Source organism: Myotis daubentonii, chromosome 12, assembly GCF_963259705.1.
Source record: "Myotis daubentonii chromosome 12, mMyoDau2.1, whole genome shotgun sequence".
NCBI classification, from domain to species: domain Eukaryota; kingdom Metazoa; phylum Chordata; class Mammalia; order Chiroptera; family Vespertilionidae; genus Myotis; species Myotis daubentonii.
In genome coordinates, this window is record NC_081851.1 from 60775815 (window position 1) to 60797095 (window position 21281).

A 21281-nucleotide genomic window follows, 5' to 3' on the forward strand; every position below is an offset into this window, starting at 1 on the left:
AATCAGGATTTTAACAATTATGATCTTTAATTTTTAAGTGCCTCACCTGTCTTCCAGTAACAGTTTAAAACAGGGGTCCTCAAACTACGGCCCGTGGGCCACATGCAAATACAAATATTGTATTTGTTCCCGTTTTGTTTTTTTACTTCAAAATAAGATATGTGCAGTGTGTATAGGAATTTGTTCATAGTTTTTTTTTTTTAAACTATAGTCCAGCCCTCCAGTGGTCTGAGGGACAGTGAACTGGCCCCCTGTTTAAAAATTTGAGGACCCCTTGTTTAAAAGATGGAATTATCTAAACTTTGAATTGACTTGCTTGTTCTTTTTAAATTAGGCGTTCTCATTAAAATGCATTCACAGAAGAAAATGCTTTCAGCACTTAATTTGTAATGTAATGTACAATTATGCTCACATAATTTGGTGAAGATAGTGAGAGAAATCAGATTTCACACACACACACCCACCCCTTTAAGTTTGCACAAGGGCCAATGAAGATAGTCTCTTTGAGCCAGTATTATTACTCTTGAAATCAAGCTGATACAGTTGTGTTTGGGCTTTACACTTAGCCTGGAAATTTTTGGAAAAACCTTTGATTTCTTTTGTAAACTTATGCTCCCTAAATATTTTTTTTTTATTGTAGCAAATACCAAGTCGCCAAAAGAAAATTTTAGAAGAAGCTCATGAATTAAGTGAAGATCATTATAAGAAATATTTGGCAAAACTCAGGTCTATTAATCCACCATGTGTGCCTTTCTTTGGTGAGCATTTCTTCTTGAATTTTTATTGCATTTCTGGATAAAACAAGACACTTATTTCATTAAATGACTGAGTTTACATGTGTAAATATATCAGCAGAAAATAGTTATTTAACAAATACAGTGTGTCCCAAAAAAATACATATATACTTTAATAGCTGATAGCTCAATTTTGAAAATGAAATGTATTTTAATAAACACTGCCTTTATAATTATTCAAAGTGTGTATATACATTTTTGGGGGACACCCTATATTTAGCACCCGAGTCACCTTAGAATTGTTCTGTACTAGAACTTTTTAAGATCAAGCCTAATATATACATTCCCCTTTTTATTTCCCTCTTGGGCAGCCATTTGATAGTGCTGTCTTTCACACTGGTTTCTTTTCTCTGCCTGTATATGTGTTCTGATGATACTCCCTCTGAATGCTTACAACAGTTATGATCTCTAATATATGTCTGGTGTTTAGTCTTTTTAGCATGTGGTATATTTTCTCCTAGCCATTTCCTCATCTATCTCTATATATTTTATATATCTCCAAAAAGATAAAATCTTAAACTTCATTATTCTCTCTGATTTTTTTTATGTCATATATTATTTTTTATCATTAGTTATTTGTTTTCCTGAGGATTTTGCCCTCCTAAATTGTTGATAAAACTATTGAGTTCATTTATTTTCCCTTTCTGGTAAAACATTAAGATTTATACATGTGTGTTGACTATAGTGCCAGTTTATACAAGGGAATCTGAGGAAGGATCTGGGAGGTCTGATGTTCATTTCATTCAATCTGTCAACAAATATTTTTGGTTACTTACTAAGTGTCCGGAACTGTGTCCAGGTGCTTAGGAAAAGTGAAAAATGCATAGTACTTACTGGGCTCAGAGTCATGCTACTCATGATACCCTACAGCCTCTGGTACACAGAAGTGAAAAGAAACCTCAGGTCCTGTTCACTGGACTCATGATTTGGCCCCTGCTATCCCAGTACCTGATTGGTGGGCATTTATTCACACAAACTGAACTCTCCAAAGTACTCTCTTTCAGATAAAATAACTATTCTTCATAACATGTCCTGTGAAGACAGGACATTTCAGATGTGTATTTAGAGTATAACTCATTGTGTATGATTTAGTGAGTGAAGACAGACATGTGTAGGTAGGTGAGAGATACAGACAACCTTTCTACCCATTTCTGCTTATCTTCCTGATTGTTGAGCCTCTGCTTTTTTAAGGCAGTTTATCTGAACTATTTGTGTTCGATTCTGCTGCACTAGGAAGAGGTTTGCTATTCCAAACTGAATGTTATCATCCCTGAAGTTAGGCCACTTTTAATGGTTCTGACCCACTAGGTAGACCCATATGTTATTGCTGCTTCTTCCTTCCATCTAGTTTTAATTCTGTCTCACTTATACTCCTTCCAGATTCTTATCCTTAACTCTGTATACTGTTTTTCTCCTGTATGGGAGGGTCAGGGGTAGTATCTAAGACTCTTACTTCCTCTTCCTCTTCCTCTTACCAGAATTTTTATTCAGGTCTTTTGCTGGCACTACACCATTTAAAGAATAAAAGTAAGTAAGTAAATAAATAAAGAAGAATAAAAGTCAGGCTATTTCTCCTTCCAAGGCTATGGCATACTATGGTCTATATCCCACTTTTTCTCCATACACTAAAATGTTTTACTGATAGGTAGAAAATATATATGCTGACATTTATTCTAAGGTTAAAGGATGTTGATTTCTCCCTCAACCAAATCTCATCTCTCTGCACCATCATCCAAGCCTGTGGCACTGGCTTTGCTCTTTCCTTTCCCACAGCTCTAATTCTGTGTCCTCTGTTTCTTGTCTGCTTGCGTCATCTCCACTCTTGCTTTCCTACCATTTTGGAATTGACTTACTGTCTCTTGCATCTTTTCATGCACTCAGAAACATTTATTGGATGCTTCCATGTGATTTGTCAGGCCCTGGGCTGGGTGTTAGACTAGAGAGGCAAATAAAAAATAGCCTTACTTGCCGGGGTCCAACCCCAGCAGGTCCAGGGGTTCCCAAAGGCGTAGACGGAGTCGGCGAGGAAGGAACGATACAGAGATAGCGTTCAGTTGATCATCATAGCCGGGTTCGCTTGTCAGGGTCTCCAGCCAGGTTCTGTACAGGTACTCCAGTCAGGTTCAGTGTCCAGGTTCTAGTCAGGTTCTCTTGCCAATCTCTGTAGTCAGGTTCAGTCCAGGATCCCTTGCCATGTTCTCCCGCTAGGCTCTGTCTCTAGGCTCCGAGGCCAGTCCCTCTCCAGGATCCTCCGGCATGCTCTCTCCAGCGAAGTTCTTCTGTCCGTAGAGAACGTTCTGTGTAGGTTCTGTGCCTAGGCTCTGTCTCTCTTGGTCCTGTCTTCCAAGCCCTGTGTTCTCAGTTCTGTGTCTGAAGTTCTGTCTCTTGCTGTCTGGTTCTGTGTTCTGAGTTCTGTCTCTGTCTCTAGATTCTGAGTTCTGTCTTGTTACAACTGTATTTATACCAGTTGATTCAATCCTATCAATCTCTATTACAAAGGTTAGGGCGTTTCTTATCTCCATTCCAGGGGGAAAAGATTATGTAGTTTAAGCATGATTGTTCGTAGTTAAAGGGATTAATTACCCGCCTGGCACTTAGTTGAGGGGTTTTATTCCCTCCCTAACTTCAGGGGAAAATCCCTACCTGGGGATTCAACCTTTCTCGGAGAGGTGACTTTGGTTAAAACACAGCGCCAAGAAGGTGAGCAAACATATTAAGAACCGTATGCCATATATGCCAGGTCCCTTGAAACAGCAAGGATGGACCGGCTCCCGGCACTTACTCTCGATAAGCCCCCTTGAAAGAGCAGAAAAATAAATTGCAGTACCATGTAGTAGGTATAATACTGTATTGTAGAGCTGTATAAATCAAAGTTTGAACAAAGTGTTATGGAAACCTAAAACTTTGAGCAACTGTTCTTTCCTGCAAGGCTGGGAAAGTCATGAGCAAAAAGGTGAAACCTCACCCTTCTTCATTATTTATGTCATAATGCTCTGTTCTCTCCCTAAAACAACTGTCTCCACAGGGTATATAAAATGTTCTATTGAAAAAATTAAGCTTTAACAGTATATTTGTTCTATATTTTTATTCAAAAATTATGTTTATATATATATTGAGGATGCATGCTTAAACATTTTTTACTGATGTAGTAAACAGTCAACAAAGTTTGGACACCCCCTCTTTTGTCATTTGTTCTCTTTTAACTGGCCATTAATTTGTTAGAAAATAATTTCCAAATTTCATCCTGAGCTCTACCAAAATGCCACTTGTAAGCATTTTTGCAACTTCATTCAAATATACTTTTGACACTTACAACATCTCATAACTTATTATCTCCCATGTTTCCAGTCAGTCATTACACCACCACCCATTCAGTCATTCAGCCACATAACTGGATACTTTCTGAAATCAAACATGCATTGATGTCTATAATGTTTCATTATTGCTGACTATTTACTATTGATTTCAAGTCGTTTAAGCTTTTCAAGAATGTGGCCAAAAATTTCAGTATTGAAAAGTATGCTTGTACCACAAAAGCATTTAGAACTGCTAATATATGATTAGAACAGAAGTGCCTGTTATTTTGTTTGTTCTCCTCATCCAATGCAAAGCCTGAAGTGACAGAGAAGGCGTTAGAATTCCTAATCCCTTGCCTATGTCTGCTGTCATATACTGCCACTCTTTCTTCTCCCCACACATCAGATCCCTGTGGTCTAGCCATACAATAATATGCCATCTCTGAGTATACCTTCCAAGCTTCATCACAAACCAGTGCCATTGTACACATTGCTGCTTTGCTTAAAATGCCCTTACATCTTGTTCTACTTATTAAATTTCTATTCATGTTTTGAGATTTATTTTAAGCCTCACCTCATCTGTGATGCTTTTTCTACTTCTACTAGCTCAAGGCAGAGTTAGGTACACCTCCTTTCTGCTCTCATGGCATCTAATGCATTACTATTAATATAGCAATTATCAGATTGTACTGTAGGAGCCCACATTCAAAACTCTGAATTCCTTGAGGTCATGGACTGTGTCTTGTTCATCTTTAGATCTGCAGTACCTAATGCAGTGCTTGTCACACAGCAGAGACTCAGTACATGTATACTGAGTGAATGAATTCAGATATTCACACTCTTTCCCCCCCGCAAAGCATCACAGTCAGTACTTTAGGAGAAAAGGCAGAAGCATAAGGGAATAGGTCCATAGCATCAATAGCTTCAGCAATAACAACCATAGCTAATTAAGCATTTATTTTTTTTTTGTTAGGCCCTATTCTAAGCCTTATATATGCATTTGTTTCTCACAATAACCCTGTTATCCTCACTTTATAGATTTTTAAAAAAATCAAGGCACAGAGAAGCGAATTAACTTGCACAGGATCACACAGTAGAAAGCAGCAGAGTTGGCTCCAGAACCTTTATGGTGGAGCCAGAGAGGAACTAAAGTGCTCCTGGCAACAGAGAGCTGTGTATAGAACTAAAGTGCCTGTTATTTTGTTCATTCTCCTTATCCAGTTCACAGCCTGCAGTGAAGAGGAGAAGGAGCTCAATTATTAGCTTGTCACTAATTCTAGAAATACTGAAGACCAGAATGTACATAAATTATATGTACTCCTATGCTTGATAGGCTTGCAGATCCTTCCACATGTCCATGAGTGAATTGATCCAAATACTAGTAATACTCCCTCTGAATTACAAATCCTAACAACCTCTGGTGAGGCCTCAAGAGCTGAGTAAGCAAAAAATACGATTCTCTGAACTTAACATTTTTCCCTTTTTGCGTGTTATTAGTGATGGGTTATTCTTAAAGTTCCTTTTATAAAACCATGACATATCAAATAATATGTGGTTTGGCAGGTATGGAAAATTGGTTATTCCTACTGAAAAATGTATTAGTTTTCTTAAATTTGGTCTCTTTTTTCCTTGGGTAGTTATAAAACTTCATTTTGTCACAGAAGAATTTGATACTCATAAAAATCTTCTCTTACTATTTACTTAGCTTGTTCTTCTTCATAGAATAGAAATCTGTGCCTTGACTCATTGATTTTGGTGATTGAGGTGGTATAGTGTAAAATCACCACACTTACTAAGAAAGAAAGAAAACTAGTGTTCTCCTTCTTTATCCTTAATTTCATTATATCTTTTAGGAATTTATCTAACTAATATCTTGAAAACAGAAGAAGGCAACCCTGAGGTCCTAAAAAGGCATGGAAAAGAGCTTATAAACTTCAGCAAAAGGAGGAAAGTAGCAGAAATAACGGGAGAGATCCAGCAGTACCAAAATCAGCCTTATTGTTTACGAGTAGAATCAGATATCAAAGTAAGTTGAATTATTTGAGGATATATTTTTCTGATTAAGTTTATAAGCTGCCTGATGAAAGGCAGGTTTATTTTATAGAGGCAAAAAAGGAAAATAAAACAAATAATTCAAATTTTCTTATGTTAAATGTTTTCTTAAATTATTTTCATGAATTAGAAACTCAATTTAAAATATTTAATGTTAATAATTGTTTCTTTGCATTTATTTTAGAGGTTCTTTGAAAACTTGAATCCAATGGGAAATAGTATGGAAAAAGAATTTACAGATTATCTTTTCAACAAATCCCTAGAAATAGAACCACGAAACCCTAAGCCTCTCCCAAGATTTGTAAGCATTCATATATTTATATTTCTTTTACATTTATATATTTTTTCAGTTGTCATCTATATTTGGTGATACCATCACTACCATATATGTTATACAGATTAATTTTCTACAAAGGAGTTCGGGATGAGGTGCTTATGTGATGGATAAAAGTAATGAATAAGTGCCTAATAAATATGCTCAGGAATATTTCACTTGGCTCAAAATAAATGAGAATTAGTATTAATCTGAATAAATCCTGATAATGATAGATGAAGAAATTAGGCAAATATGAAAGTTTTTATTTTTTTAAATAAAAAAAATTATTCAAGATTTAAAAAAATTTTTTTTTAAAGAATAGTTTATTGATTTTTAGAGAGAAAGGAAGGGAGAGGTAGAGACAAACATGGATGTGAGAGTGAAACATAGTTAGACACAATCCCTCAGTGCCCAACAAACTTAGCCACATTGGCTAGGGCTCAAGATTTTTTTTAAGAGCAGGAAAATTGATTAATTTATATTAATTCACTTACAATAAATAAATGTACTTATGACTTTTAAAAATAACTCATAAGGTGTAGCTAAAGATAATTTTGTGGTAAAAATAAAGTTTCCATTGTTTTTAATTACTTATCAGTGCCTGGCCAAATTAATGTACAGTATCACCATCTCATTGATCTGAATGTAATTTCCCTCATATTCAGAGAGTCAAGAATCACGAAGTAAACGTAAATTGCTTCTAAGTAACCAAGATAAATCTCAAAATGTCTGTGAATTAAAATATATGTAATTAACTCACATGAATATATCTCAAGGCCTAACACAGTATTTTTAAAAGGTGGATTAACCACAGCAAATGGGAAATAGTTAAATAGTCTGCTCCAATTAGGCACGCTGATATCACTGAGAAATGATCACTCTGTGTGAAAGCTCCATAAAACTAACATAAACACAAATGAAAACTCAGGCAGTTTAATGCATTTGAAAATAGTTCAAGTGATCCTGATCGCATCATTGCATTACAGCATAGAAAGGTATCATCCCAACCCTAGCCAGTTTGGCGCAGTGGATAGAGCGTTGGCCTGCAGACTGAAGGGTCCCGGGTTTGATTCCAGCCAAGGGCACATGCCTGGGCTGCGGGCTTGGTCCCCAGTGGGGGCCGTGCAAAGGCAGCCAATCAATGACTCTCTCATCATTGATGTTTCTATCTCTTCCTCCTTCTCCCTTCCTCTCTTAAATCAATAAAGAAATATATATTTTTTTAAAAAAAAGTAAGGTATCATCCTATATAATAAAGAGGTAATGTGCAAATTAACCTTCACATCCTCACAAGATGGTTGCCTATAACCAGTCCGGCAGGACCAAACAACTGAACTGCAGGCTGCGTGGGGCGACCAGGCCAGCGGGGGGTGCGGGGGGGAAGGCAGTTGGGGGCAACCAGGCTGGCGGGGGGGGGGGGGCAGTTGGGGGCGATCAGGCTGGCGAGGGGGGAGGGGCAGTTAGGGGCGACCAGGCTGGCGGGGGTGGTGCAGTTGGGGGCAACCAGACTTGCAGGGGGGTGCAGAGAGGGGCGACTAGGCCAGCGGGGGGGGGGGCAGTTGGGGGCAACCAGGCCAGCAGAGGGGGGCAGTTGGGGGCGATCAGGCCGGCAGGGGGGGCAGTTAGTGGTGACCAGGCAGGTGAGCGATTAGGAGCCAGCAGTCCAGGATTGTGAGAGGGATGCCCAACTGCCAGTTTAGTTGGACATCCCCCGAGGGGTCCGGATTGGAGAGGGTGCAGGCTGGGCTGAGGGGACCCGCCCCCTCCAAGCACGAATTTCATGCACTGGGCCTCTAGTCTATATATATAAAAGCCTAAGTGACCAGCCAACCGGTAGCTATGATGCGCATTGACCACCAAGGGGCAGACGCTCAATTTAGGACAGGGGTCCTCAAACTTTTTAGACAGGGGGCCAGTTCACTGTCCCTCAGACCGTTGGAGGGCCAGACTATAGTTTTAAAAAAAACTATGAACAAATTCCTATGCACACTGCACATATCTAATTTTGAAGTAAAAAAAATGGGAACAAATACGATATTTGTATTTGCATGTGGCCCGCGGGCTGTAGTTTGAGGACCCCTGATTTAGGAGCAGAAACCACAGGCATGGAAACATGGAACAGACTGATGAATCTCAGAGGGAAGGGTGGAGAGGGGAGGGTGGGAAGAAATTAACCAAAGATTTTATATACATACTAGAGGCTCAGTGCATGGATTCATGCACCAGTGGGGGGTCCCTCTGCCTGGCCTGCACCCTCTTGCAATCTGGGACCCCTCAGAGATGTCGGAAGGCCAGTTTTGGCCCGATCCCTGTAGTGCACAAATCTGTGCACCAGGCCTCTAGTAGTTCATATTAATGATCCTGGCTTTTCCAGGAAGGTTAAATCAGTTCAACATGGTCTGTTTAAAAAGTGAGAGAAATATACAGCATATCTTAGAAAGATTTCCATCTAAAAATATTAAAATAACAAATACTCTGGTGTTTATAGGACTAAGACTCAATTATTTAAAGAAATTAATTCCCTAATAATTTAGATAACCAAAGCTTTATGGAAATGGGATATTAAACAAATTCTAAACTCATTGTGTAAATTCTTTATTGATGGTATATGATTTTCCTAGATATTAATTGAATTTTACCAGACATATAGAAAAAGCTTCCTTTCTATTATGGTGTTGTAAGTATTACGGGTTTTGTTTGTTTTTTATGTCTACAGCCAAAAAAATATAACTATCCCCTAAAATCTCCTGGTGTTCGTCCATCAAACCCAAGACCAGGTACCATGAGACATCCCACACCTCTGCAGCAGGAGCCAAGAAAAATTAGTTATAGTAGGATCCCTGAAAGTGAAACAGAAAGTACAGCATCTGCACCAAATTCTCCAAGAACACCGTTAACACCTCCTCCTGCTTCTGGTGCCTCTAGTACCACAGATGTTTGCAGCGTATTTGATTCTGATCATTCAAGCCCTTTTCACTCAAGTAGGTGCTAAAATTTTAAGTGCTTTAAATTAATTGTTAGTATTATATGTGCTAGAGGTAAAAAAGGATCTGTATAATTTTTTTTTATTTTTTGTAAATTTGTAGACAAATCGAATGCCATTTCAAAAGATATTATAAAAATAGAAAACAAATTCTAAACTCTAGCAATCTATAATTTTTAAAAAATTGGTTGGAACAGTCCTCCTTAAATTTATTATATTTTACCAAAAGACCTGGTATGAAATTGCTAATTTCAACTTCATTTGAGCATTTGTTTTCTGTTGGTGAACTTAAAATGCGTATGTCCTATCCAGAGGAAACAAAGCTAATGCTTAAAACCTACAAGGAATGTTAGTCCCGGGCTTTAAAAGCTGTCTCCAAAATTATTATATTTGAATACTACTCAGTGCATCATTCCCTTCCCACCAGACTCTGTAGTTTTTAATTTCACAGTGTATCAAATTCAAGCTCCTACTTAACCTTTCTCAGTCTATACCAGTGGTTCTCAACCTTGGCTGCACATTAGAATCACCTGGGAATCTTTTTAAAATCCTGATTTCTGGGCCTCATCCTCCGGAAATTCTGTTTCTTTGTTACTAATGTGGTGGCCTCACCCCATAACAAAGAAACAGAATTTCCAGAGGATGAGGCCCAGAAATCAGGATTTTAAAAAGATTCCCAGGTGATTCTAATGTGCAGCCAAGGTTGAGAACCACTGCTTTAGGGAGCTACCTTTTATATATAGATCCCCCTACTCCTATTAATTAATAAGTTTCAGACTTTTAAAGCTCTAAAAACACACAACCTTTTTTCACTTGTTCATTATTAAATCAACACTTGAATCAAATCACCTTTAACCTCCACAACCTCTTCCATATGTTCCTCCCATTGGCTGATTAGCTCATTGTGCAGATCCAGTTCTACCCTACTATTTGACGGAATAAAACCCAATACTCAGAGGCAGGGGGCGGAGGTTGAGAAGCACTGACCCAGCAGTTAGGAATCTGGTTTGTCATTCCAGTCTGCTAGTGTGCTTTCTGATTTTAGGTAAAATACTTTTACTGAGCCTTCTGGGAATCAAACTGGATTTAAGGTTTCTTCCAACTCAGAGGATCTAACTTTTTAACAAAAATTAACTTAAAATTATTCTTTGGAAGTATATATATTTTTATTTGACCCAGAATTCTATTTATTTATTCCTGTATTATCCATCCATATATTTGTAGTTACCGGGCAGTTTGTCTTGTCTTTATACCACCTAAAGTGTATTTGTTTTGAGAAGTATTGCTTCTTGGCTTTATTTGGCTACTGAGAATTATGGAGTCATGTTATTCACATAGTAAGCTCTCAGATATTTTTGATGATATGTTCAAATAAACACCAGGTTAAGAAAATCCCATTAATTTTCCCCAACTCACCAACCACCTAAATTAAGTAATAAAATAAAACCAACTCTATTTGCAGTATACCTGGCCTAAAATAATTATTTATTCTGACCCATTTTAACTATTTGCAGGGCTTTTTCCCTAGGGCAGATGGTTAAGGTCTACATTATAAAGATTCCCACATAAATAAATTATTGAAATCATATGAAAGCCATTAATTGCAAATTTTACTTCTCTTAGTTTAAGAAGTAGCTAAAAATGGAAAAGATGGAAAAACTGGAGATAAGCACATTACGTTCCCTATTAGTACTAAATCTCTAAATGGTGAGTCAAACAGTGAAGAGGAATGGTTTGGAATGCAGTGCTCTGGATCAGTGCTTTTGTCATAGGTGACAGGAGAACCATATTAACTTAAATAGCCGGACAAGTGGAGAAACTGTTGTTTCAGGAGTTATGTTTTATAATCGTAGCCTGAGGGTTTTCTCAATTTTTTTCTTTGTGATAAAGATAACCCTATTACTATTCCCTTTGCTCTCAATAACATTTAAAATAACTGATTTTGAAATAAAATAAACCAGCATAATATAAAACCATCTGTATGCTCAGTCCCTTACTTAAGATTTACCAGTGGCATATGTGTATTAAAGGTCCTCATCTGCTCGAGACCCCACGTCTGCTCAACAGATCTGCTAGTACTGGGTGGGGAGGGGTTCACCAGAGCACCAACTTGCTACTGTGTCACCATCATAGTGAATACCTACTTCCTTGTTTCCCCATGGCCTGGCAGCCAAGAGCTGCTGTGTCTGCCTTCTTATGTCATTGAACATATTCCACTCAATACAAAGCAGCAGAAAGTTCCAGTGCTTAAGTTTTTCAAAAGGCAAAGTTTGGCTAGAATTTTGATTAGTTATAATAGTACTTTTTTGATTCTTGCCATTCTTTTCCAAAATAATTTACTTTAAAACCAATAATTAATTTTTTCAGCCAGTATCTGTTATATATCTCACTCCTTGCCAAACACACCTCTGAGAGAGAAAAAAAATAATCATAGTACAAAGATAATCATAGTTAAATGCTTAACCATTGTTAAATGTTATGGTTCTCTTTGCAGTGTGATTATTTTTCATCTCTCAGTGAGATTGCAAGTTTTACCAGAGAAGATGTGTAAGTGCTTGGCAAAATGCTATTGAGTAGTGAAGGCATAAATGCTGTAGAATTTACACAAATATTACAGAATGGGCAAGAATGGCCATGGAAAGCTTTGTGAAGACAGAGAGGAAAGGAAACTGGCCACCTATTTAGTGCTGCTACATACACCCTCCAAATCAGAGCCCTGCTCCGCACCTTGTCCCAGTGAGGTCTACCTCTGAGGTGATGACGACAGTGGCTGGTAAAGGGAAAGACCACCCAGCTCTCTGCTCTGTTTCTGCTACTATAGCAAGGAGGAGAGGAGGATGAAGTGCTCTTATACCTTCCTGCTGAAGGCTGCCTAGCCATTAAAGCAGTGGTTCTCAACCTGTGGGTCGCGGCCCCTTTGGGGGTCGAACAACCCTTTCACAGGGGTCGCCTAAGATCATCGGAAAACACATATATAATTACATATTGTTTTTGTGATTAATCACTATGCTTTAATTATGTTCAATTTGTAACAATGAAAATACATCCTGCATATCAGATATTTACATTACGATTCATAACAGTAGCAAAATTACAGTTATGAAGTACCAACAAAAATAATTTTATGGTTGGGGGTCACCACAACATGAGGAACTGTATGAAAGGGTCGCGGCATTAGGAAGGTCGAGAACCAATGCATTAAAGGGAGCCGAAGGTCTGACCTGATCTTTGTACTACACATGAGCTCCATCCCTTATCAGGGAAGTTTTGATAAGAAAAGGTGTAGTGCAAGCATTTCATGGAATGCACAGATTTTCTTTATAGAAGATTGTTGTAGGTGATTAGTCTCTAATCTGAAATACATTTGCACTTAATAGGCTTTTGTGAATTTAAGAAGTTATCCTTGTTCATATAATTTTTTTTCTATAGGAAATGCTTGTTCCTATTTCAAGAATGAGTCATTTATAAATTAGAGAGTATCTTCAACAGTGGTTTCAACCATGGCAGTATACTATAATTCCCAGAGGGTTCTAATGTGTAACCAAGATTGGGAACCACTATTCTATTGTTTGGGATTTGTACTGGACAAATTAATACTATGTTTTAAAATTAATTACATTTCATTCCTAAGTCATTATCAACAAATGTGTTTCGTACCTAGCTGACAAGAATTTCCAGTATCTATTTCTTGATTAGAACATGTATAATTATAAGAGGGGTTTTTTATAGCATTTTCCAGGCAGTGAGACCAAGCAATTAATTTAAAGCGACAAATCAGTAAAGTGCCCCAAATTTACCAAATGCATGGATCTAAGCCTGTGCTGTATATGAATATGATCAAAGCCAAGTCCACGTCGGTGTGCACAAGGTTGTATGCATAGGTGTAATCGTTCTTTCTAAAAGCCTGCAGTTTGTAGCTGACATGAGCTTTGTGTTTTGTTTTATTTCTATGTTGTTCTAAGTATACTACCATGTTCTACCATTTCCTTTCTAAGTGTAAAATACAGAAGCAGGTAAATACTAGAGCTGGATACTCCCTTAACCCCTGTATGTCATAGGTGCCTAATAAGTAGGGAAGAGAATCACTGACAGAGCAACAGCTTCATTTAATATCAAAGGATAAAAATGAATTTTAATCTTCTGAGAGATAACTTAGTAGCATTAGCTGGATTGCTATCCTTTAGTATCTATGGCCTCCAAATAAATATCAGTACAGATGGAAAGGAGATAATGTTTGATTATTTGAAATTGGGGCTTTCTGGGGAATAAGACCATTGTATCTATAGAAGTAATCAAATTAATAGTGTAGCCAACTGAACCTGAAACGTAAAATTATCCTTGTTCTGACCAAAGAAACTAAAAAGCAGTGGTCCAAACTAAACAACTATATTGATTTAAAACCAGTATAGATTAACCTTTTGTCTCAGTTTTTTTCTACTTTACTGCTCTTGGGGCCTTGGCTTTTATGATTTTTCAATTCTTTTCTTAAAAGAATTAACATTGCTGAAATTAGAAATTCTAAATTTATCAGTGAGTTGCCTGTATAAAATGTATCTAAGCAACAAATGTTTATTGATTTTTTTAAAATCTTCAAAAATATAGAAGGGAAAAAGTTATATCACTTTCAAGTTTGTTTGGTAATACCGAAAGCTGTAGTTATTTTATGATGAGAATGTATGCCCCAAGAACATTTTCAATATCTACACTAATAAAAGAGACAAATATGCAAATTGACCATATCTTCGCTACTCTTTAAGCCACGCCCACCAGCCAGTCAGAGCGACTATATGCAAATTAACCCAACCAAGATGGCGGCCGGCAGCCACAGAGCTGGAGCGAGCAGGAGGCTCAGATGCCCCAGTGATGGAGGAAGCCAAGCTTCCCATCTGTCTTGGCCGGCTCTGAGCTCCACTCAAGGCAACAAAGTTTCAATTATAGAAGATAAATAAACCCCAGATACCTGCTTTCAGCTGGCCGTGGCCGTGGAGCTGGAGCTAGCAGGAGGCTTGGGTTGCCCCTGGCGATGGAGGAAGCCAAGCTTCCCGCCCACCCTGGCTAGCTCTGAGCTCCACTCAAGGCTACAAAGTTTCAATTATAGAAGGTAAATAAATCCCAGAATAAAAAAAAAAGAAAAGAAAAAGAGGGAGAGGCTGGGAGCTTCCGTGGCCCAGGGGCTTGGCCAGCCTGAAAATGGACCTCAGCCCCTCACCCAGTCTGGCCAGGCACCCCAGTTGGGACCCCCCACCCTAAAGGGGTGTGGCCAGCCTGCAAACAGCCATCAGCCCCTCACCCAGGCTGGCCAAACCTCCATGGGGTGAGGGTCCCCACTGGGGAGGGCTTGACCAGCCTGCAAACAGCCATCAGTCCCTCACCCAGGCTGGCCAGGCACCCCAGTGGGGACCCTCACCCTAAAAGGGGTGTGACCAGCTGCAAACAGCCATCAGCCCTTCACCCAAGCTGGCCAGGCACCCCAGTGGGGACCCCCACCCTGAAGAGGGTGTGACCAGCCTGCAAACACCATCAGCCCCTCACCCAGGCTGGCCAGGCACCCCAGCGGGACACCCACCCTGATCCGGGACACCCTTCAGGGCAAACCAGCCGGCCTCCACCCATGCACCAGACCTCTATCCTATATAGTAAAAGGGTAATATGCAAACTGACCCTAACAGCAGAAAGACTGGGAATGACTGGTCACTATGACACACACTGACCACCAGGGGACAGACGCTCAATGCAGGAGCTGCCCTCTGGTGGTCAGTGCGCTCCCACATGGGGGAGCTCTGCTCAGCCACAAGCCAGGCTGATGGCTGCCAGTACAGCAGTGGTGATGGGAGCCTCTCCTGCCTCCTCAGCAGCGCTAAGGATGTCCGACTGCAGCTTAGGTCTGCTCTCCGCTGGCAAGTGGACATCCCCTGAGGGCTGCTGGGCTGCCAGAGGGATGTCTGATTGCCAGCTTAGGCCTAATCCCCTGGGGAGCAGGCCTAAACCAGCAGGTGGTCATCCCCCAAGGGGTCCCAGACTGCGAGAGGGCACAGGCCGGGCTGAGGGACCTCCCCACCCCTGAGTGCACAAATTTTTGTGCACCAGGCCTCTAGTATATAATAATATTAGTAAGAAATTCCTTTTTATTTTATAATTTATATAACAGAAATTCATTATTTACTACTTATTTTACAGATTTGAGTTTTCAAAATCTTACATATTTCTGTATGTCCAGCGAATTCTTTGCTCAAATTGGGTTTATACCTATTTTAAGTCTTCCACTAATATAGCATATTTTAGTTTTCTTATGAATGCTTTTAATTTATTGACATCAAGTAGTGAATCTAAAAGGAATATTCAAAATTCCCAATATGATATTAATTCAATTTAATTCTTTATTTTTCTCAAAAGTAAGTAGTAATGAGCTTTTACTATTATACCGTTCTTTAAACAAGAATGACAGAAGTAACATTTTTATCCTAAATTTTTACAATTGAGTTGACTATATCAATGAAAAAAAAACTACTTTTTCTTGTTTCCTTTCACAGGCAGCGATACCGTCTTTATCCAAGTTACACTGTCCCATGGCCCAAGTTAGTATATTTGGTTTAAGACTCAATTCTCGCTTTGGCTTTAAAAATTAAACCAAGTGTAACCTTTCCTGCTGAAACTCTTTTTGAGTCTGATAGTGTTGGTACACCTTGCTTGCAACATCTTAGAAGTGAGGCCTTCACTTGTGCTATCTTTTGATTATAAATGATTTGCTTAAACTTATAGACTTTTTATGCTTTTATAAAACCTTTTTCTCTTTTAAAAGAACAGTATTATATGGATGGCTTCCACATTTAACCACTTCTCTTTTCCAACTCTAGAGTTTCAATTATTTAATGCTCAACTTGATAAAAAAAAGCAAGAGCATGCATGCGCATATGGGAATGCTGGCAGCTATGTGCAATTTCTAAACCACAAAACACACTTAGCCTGGCAACAGCACGGATTACAAATCACTGTTATTTGACTTTAGAAGAACTGTCTTATAATTGTAACTACTTAAATTATATGGCCTATTCATCACTGTTAAGCAAAATAAAGTTCCATTGTAGATATTTGCTTTTCATTTTAAAGTAAACTAATAATTTGCCAAATTATTCCATCAATTTTAAACTAATAAGCTAATGTCTTTTGCTGTCCATTCAAATGATTTCAAATATGTACAAGGAATATTAATTATAAGCTAAATAACATAGTCTCATAAGAAAAAAAAAGGTAGGTATCAAAATGTTACTTGGTTGAATAATATCAATACACAAAGTACTCTTTTTAAATTCTATATTGTTATAACATTTAATTGTCAAAATAAAAGCTGTCAGTGCTTAAAGGAAAAAAGAACCTGCCTGTATGATTTTGAATGATTGTTTAAGTATTTTTCATATCTTTTTTATAGTGCTCATAAACTCGCCTAACAACTTAATAAGTGATATCTTTCAAAGTGTAATTATTTACATTCCTATATTATGCCCTTGTCATCAAAATGTCTGTAAGATAGGTTCCAATTAGAAGCTTTACTTACTTTTTTTGTGCCAGTTCATCAACTTATTCTTAAATCAGGTTCAGTAGCTTCTAATGTAATTTCTATTTTTATTATCAGGGCTGCTTCACTCATCTTGAATAGCTCCCTCACAATTAAAACTTGTAGATTAGAGTATGATGACCCTGATTTTTCTTACTCACCAAGGAGAGCCTATGTCTAAGAAAATGAGGAGAGACCGCTCCTGCAGACACTAGATTCTCTCTCTCCCTGGCATCCTTGGAGAAAATTGCTGGGGAGAGTGGTTAAGATCAGAACTAATTCCAAGCACTATCCAGTAAGGGTAGGAAGATTCTATACTAATAAAGTTGGGGGGGGGGGGCGGGGCTGGGAGCCCATCACAAAAGCTTAAGAAAAATAATCATTCCAAGGGTTTTTAATAGTTTGCTATCTTTCCCAGAAACCTGACAGACCCAAATTAAAAAATTCCAATTATAAATTAACAGTAAGGGTATTATTTTGTTCAAAAAGCAAAATAACAGAATATGTTAGGCAACTTTTTTTTCTGAAAATTCTGCTAAAAATATTTCTGCATGCTTTTATAGCAGTTTGCTTTAGTAAAGGAATCCTATCGGGCATTGGTTTATTGAACTGCTTTTGATACTTCTGTACATTTCTTTTAATAAATACAAGCAGCTTCCAGCTAAGCCTTTTCAGGATTAACAGGTGAAATAAAATTCTGTGACCTTTTTAAAAATTTTAACATTCTACAGGATCTGCTTCAGTATCGTCTATAAGCTTAACCAAGGGCACTGATGAAGTGCCTGTCCCCCCTCCTGTTCCTCCAAGAAGACGACCAGAGTCAGCCCCTGTGGAATCTTCGCCATCTAAGGTAAAGTGGAAAACCTTGTGACCTGGAAACTGGGATCGTTGCAGTTACATTAGCCTCAATTGCTATGTGTAGTTTAGTTCTTACTGGATTAGATTAACACTTCAGAGTACTTGGGCTACATGGAGTTTAAACAAGGATTAAATACAGATTTACTATGTTTATTTCTTTTATTCTGAAAGTAGTTTTTTGGTATATTATCAAAACCCTTGTTAATCTAAGTCATAGATACTATCAAGGAAAAAACAAATTTAATCTATAAAGTAAGACTAATATAGTCTCAAGCAGCTCTTAAAAATACAGAGAGAGAAAGAAAGAAGGAAAGAGGTCTGAAGCTTTATATAAAAGCACATTTTAAGTGCTAAATGTTCCCTATCTGAACCCTTTTGATAGTGAATCTGACATGCTCTTAAGTGGGATTTTCGTGCAGATTCTGAGTTGGAAGAGACCTTAAAGACTCATAATAGCTACTTTTCCACTTAGTTAAACTTCTGTCTTTGCCAACTGTTAACTTGATTCAGTGGTTCTCAAAGTGTCCAAAGGGCAGAGCACCTGGATAAATCAAGACAGTCTTTGTAGAACATGAAATATAAATATAGTATGGTTAATATTATAAAATTAACAGGTAACTTATGTTAAAAAAAGAAAAGATCTTATATTAGACTGATAGGTAAGCAGTAGCAAACAACAAAATTTGAAAAAATTAAAGTAAAAACATTGAAAAAATTTTTTGTAATGAATTGGCATACACTCCCATTTAAAACATATGAAGAACTACCTGATCCATACATAGGGCTCTTCCAATAGCATGTTTGAAAACCCCAACCTAATTTTAAACATGTTCTTGGTACTACATATGTGAAATTACTAATAAATGTTATTGTTGTTTTTTTCATTTGTCTTAGATTATGTCTAAGCATTTGGACAGCCCCCCAGCAATTCCTCCTAGGCAGCCCACATCAAAAGCCTATTCACCACGATACTCAATATCAGACCGGACCTCCATATCAGATGCTCCTGAAAGCCCTCCCTTATTACCACCACGAGAACCTGTGAGGACACCTGATGTTTTCTCAAGCTCACCACTACATCTCCAACCTCCCCCTTTGGGCAAAAAAAGTGATCACAGCAATGCCTTCTTTCCAAACAGCCCTTCCCCCTTTACACCACCTCCTCCTCAAACACCTTCTCCTCATGGCACGAGGAGACATCTGCCATCACCACCATTGACACAAGAAGTGGACCTTCATTCCATTGCTGGGCCACCTGTTCCTCCACGGCAAAGCACTTCTCAACATATCCCTAAACTCCCTCCAAAAACTTACAAAAGGGAGCACACACACCCATCCATGCACAGAGATGGACCACCGCTGTTGGAGAACGCCCATTCTTCCTGAGTTCCTCTGTACTGGATGTACATTTCCCTGTCCCCAAATCCATTGCTGGCAATGGATGCACTGAATGTGCCAGCACTGAGGAGTTAAAATGAGAACTCCAAACACTAACGACTCTACTTCAAGATGCAGTATAAGACAATGAATTTTAACCTAGACGAACATGGAAAGACTGATCTAGAGGAATTGGACAACTGTTTGCACCTGATACCCAATTAAAGGGACTTTTTCCAGCCAATGGGTTGGAGCCCTGTTTTTGTGAAGTGATCTTTATCATTAAAGGGATGGAAAAACACAATCTTGTGTCCAACAGGCCCACATTATAACAGTTTTTATAATTCAAAATATGCACTTTTTAAAAAAAATTTTAACAGGGATCTTCATATAACCCTTTGTTTTCTTTTGCTTTTACTTGTCCGACTTTAAAATATTTAAAATCATTCAAAGGACTGTGAGGAAAGGCTGTGGTGCCTGACCTTGTTGGAATCAAGGCCCAGCATGTGCTACAGTCCTGTTTACAGATCATTACAGTGAATGAATTGAATGGGTACCAAGGCTTCACCAAAGAGGTACTTTTTTTTTTTTCTTTTTTTAAGAATAATTATACCAATTTTAAGAGTCTATCCCACCCATCCTCCCAATACAAACAAAACGTGGTGGTGTTGCCTTCAAACGAGAATTTTTGTGTCATTAACATGACAGAAGAACTTACTAAAAAATTGTAACTGTCAAGTATATAATTTACATTTAGGAGACTGTTAATCTATGCTAGGTTGTCATTTTCCCCCTTTCTCCCACAAAAGTTTACTGGTAATCCACGTCATGGCTCGTAGCTGTCCCTCTAACCGTACTGTGGATGCAGTCACCCAGCGGGAAAAGAAGCACTTAGTACTTGCTGGGCGTCGCTGACACCATTCATGTTTTACTAATAGTTGAGTAATCAGCATATCTAGAATTACCTTGCATTGCCTAAATCATGTGTATATAGTGAATGTTATATAATAAACTTGGCAGGTCTGTTTTAATTTAATTGAATAAAGATACAAATACCTTGTTGACTGGCATATATTAAATTATTATATGGATAAAATGGTTGATTCTTATTTCTTTCAGTTAAAACACACACACAAACACTAAGCATAAAAGCACGCATTGTGGTATGCCTTGGTTTCTAGTTCTGGATGTATGTATTCATCTTAAAGGATGATCTGAAGTTACAGTTTGGCATATAGGATAGTATTTGGTTAGAATAGGATGGGTATCTTTCAGGCAGAACTTTGTAAGTTTTTTAATTTCCTAGGCAACATGTATACAGTTTGTTAAAGTTTATATTAAACATTCTACCTTGCTTTTGGTCTTTGCTCTATCAGAACTATTCTTAAGAGAACATCTGCCTACATTGTTAAAATCATAATATGGATTATTCATTAAGCCTATGTACTGATCTTCTGAGTCTAACAAATACTGTGACTGAAATGCATGCAACTTGCTGAAGAGAAAAAGGTTTTTTAATCTCCACTATAATGTCTGTGAAATGTGCAGTGTTCCATCCTTAGAGAATCATCAGTATCTGCATGTATCTGCATAATGAAGCAACATGTCAGCAATTCTGTTAACCATGCCATTAGAAACATTTTAGAAGTGCTGCATTATGGTGAAAACCCAATACTTTAATAATTTCCTGTGACATGTATTAGAGCATTAAATGTACATTACAATAGTACAGTATATAGTCCTTTAAGACCAGAATGTTGATTGCATCATCATTAAGCAATCCATCCTAGCATATGCTTATTTATTTGTTAGAGTTGAATCTTTGTTTAATATCTGCACCATTCCTTTTATGGTTGGTAGCCTTTTAATAGTCTCCCAAAAATTAATTTCAAATCCACTGTTGTATGCACAGAGTCTGTAAGACTATTCATTCAATAAGTATTTATCTAAGCCTACTTACTAGTGCTGCTAAGATTAATCATAATACACATTCCAGAATCTCCCATGAGTTTTTATTAGACCAGCCTCATTGTCCCTAGGACTTCCCTTTGTA

At 38.0% G+C, this 21281-nt stretch overlaps 1 protein-coding gene across 3 annotated transcripts in view; it reads left to right on the forward strand.

Moving 5' to 3' along the window:
• Nucleotides 1-20324, forward strand: part of SOS1 (SOS Ras/Rac guanine nucleotide exchange factor 1) — a 113155-nt gene extending 92831 nt beyond the window's left edge. Inside the window, exons 17-23 of one of the 3 annotated variants that reach the window (XM_059660049.1) lie at nucleotides 641-758; nucleotides 5944-6116; nucleotides 6327-6443; nucleotides 9175-9439; nucleotides 15972-16016; nucleotides 17725-17843; nucleotides 18746-20324. In XM_059660049.1, coding sequence (XP_059516032.1) covers nucleotides 641-758; nucleotides 5944-6116; nucleotides 6327-6443; nucleotides 9175-9439; nucleotides 15972-16016; nucleotides 17725-17843; nucleotides 18746-19237 — 1329 coding nt within the window. In that variant the 3' untranslated portion in view covers nucleotides 19238-20324. The remainder of the gene's footprint in view (nucleotides 1-640; nucleotides 759-5943; nucleotides 6117-6326; nucleotides 6444-9174; nucleotides 9440-15971; nucleotides 16017-17724; nucleotides 17844-18745) is intronic. The other 2 variants (XM_059660051.1, XM_059660050.1) reach the window with 2 other exon arrangements.
• The last annotated feature ends 957 nt before the right edge of the window (nucleotides 20325-21281 follow it).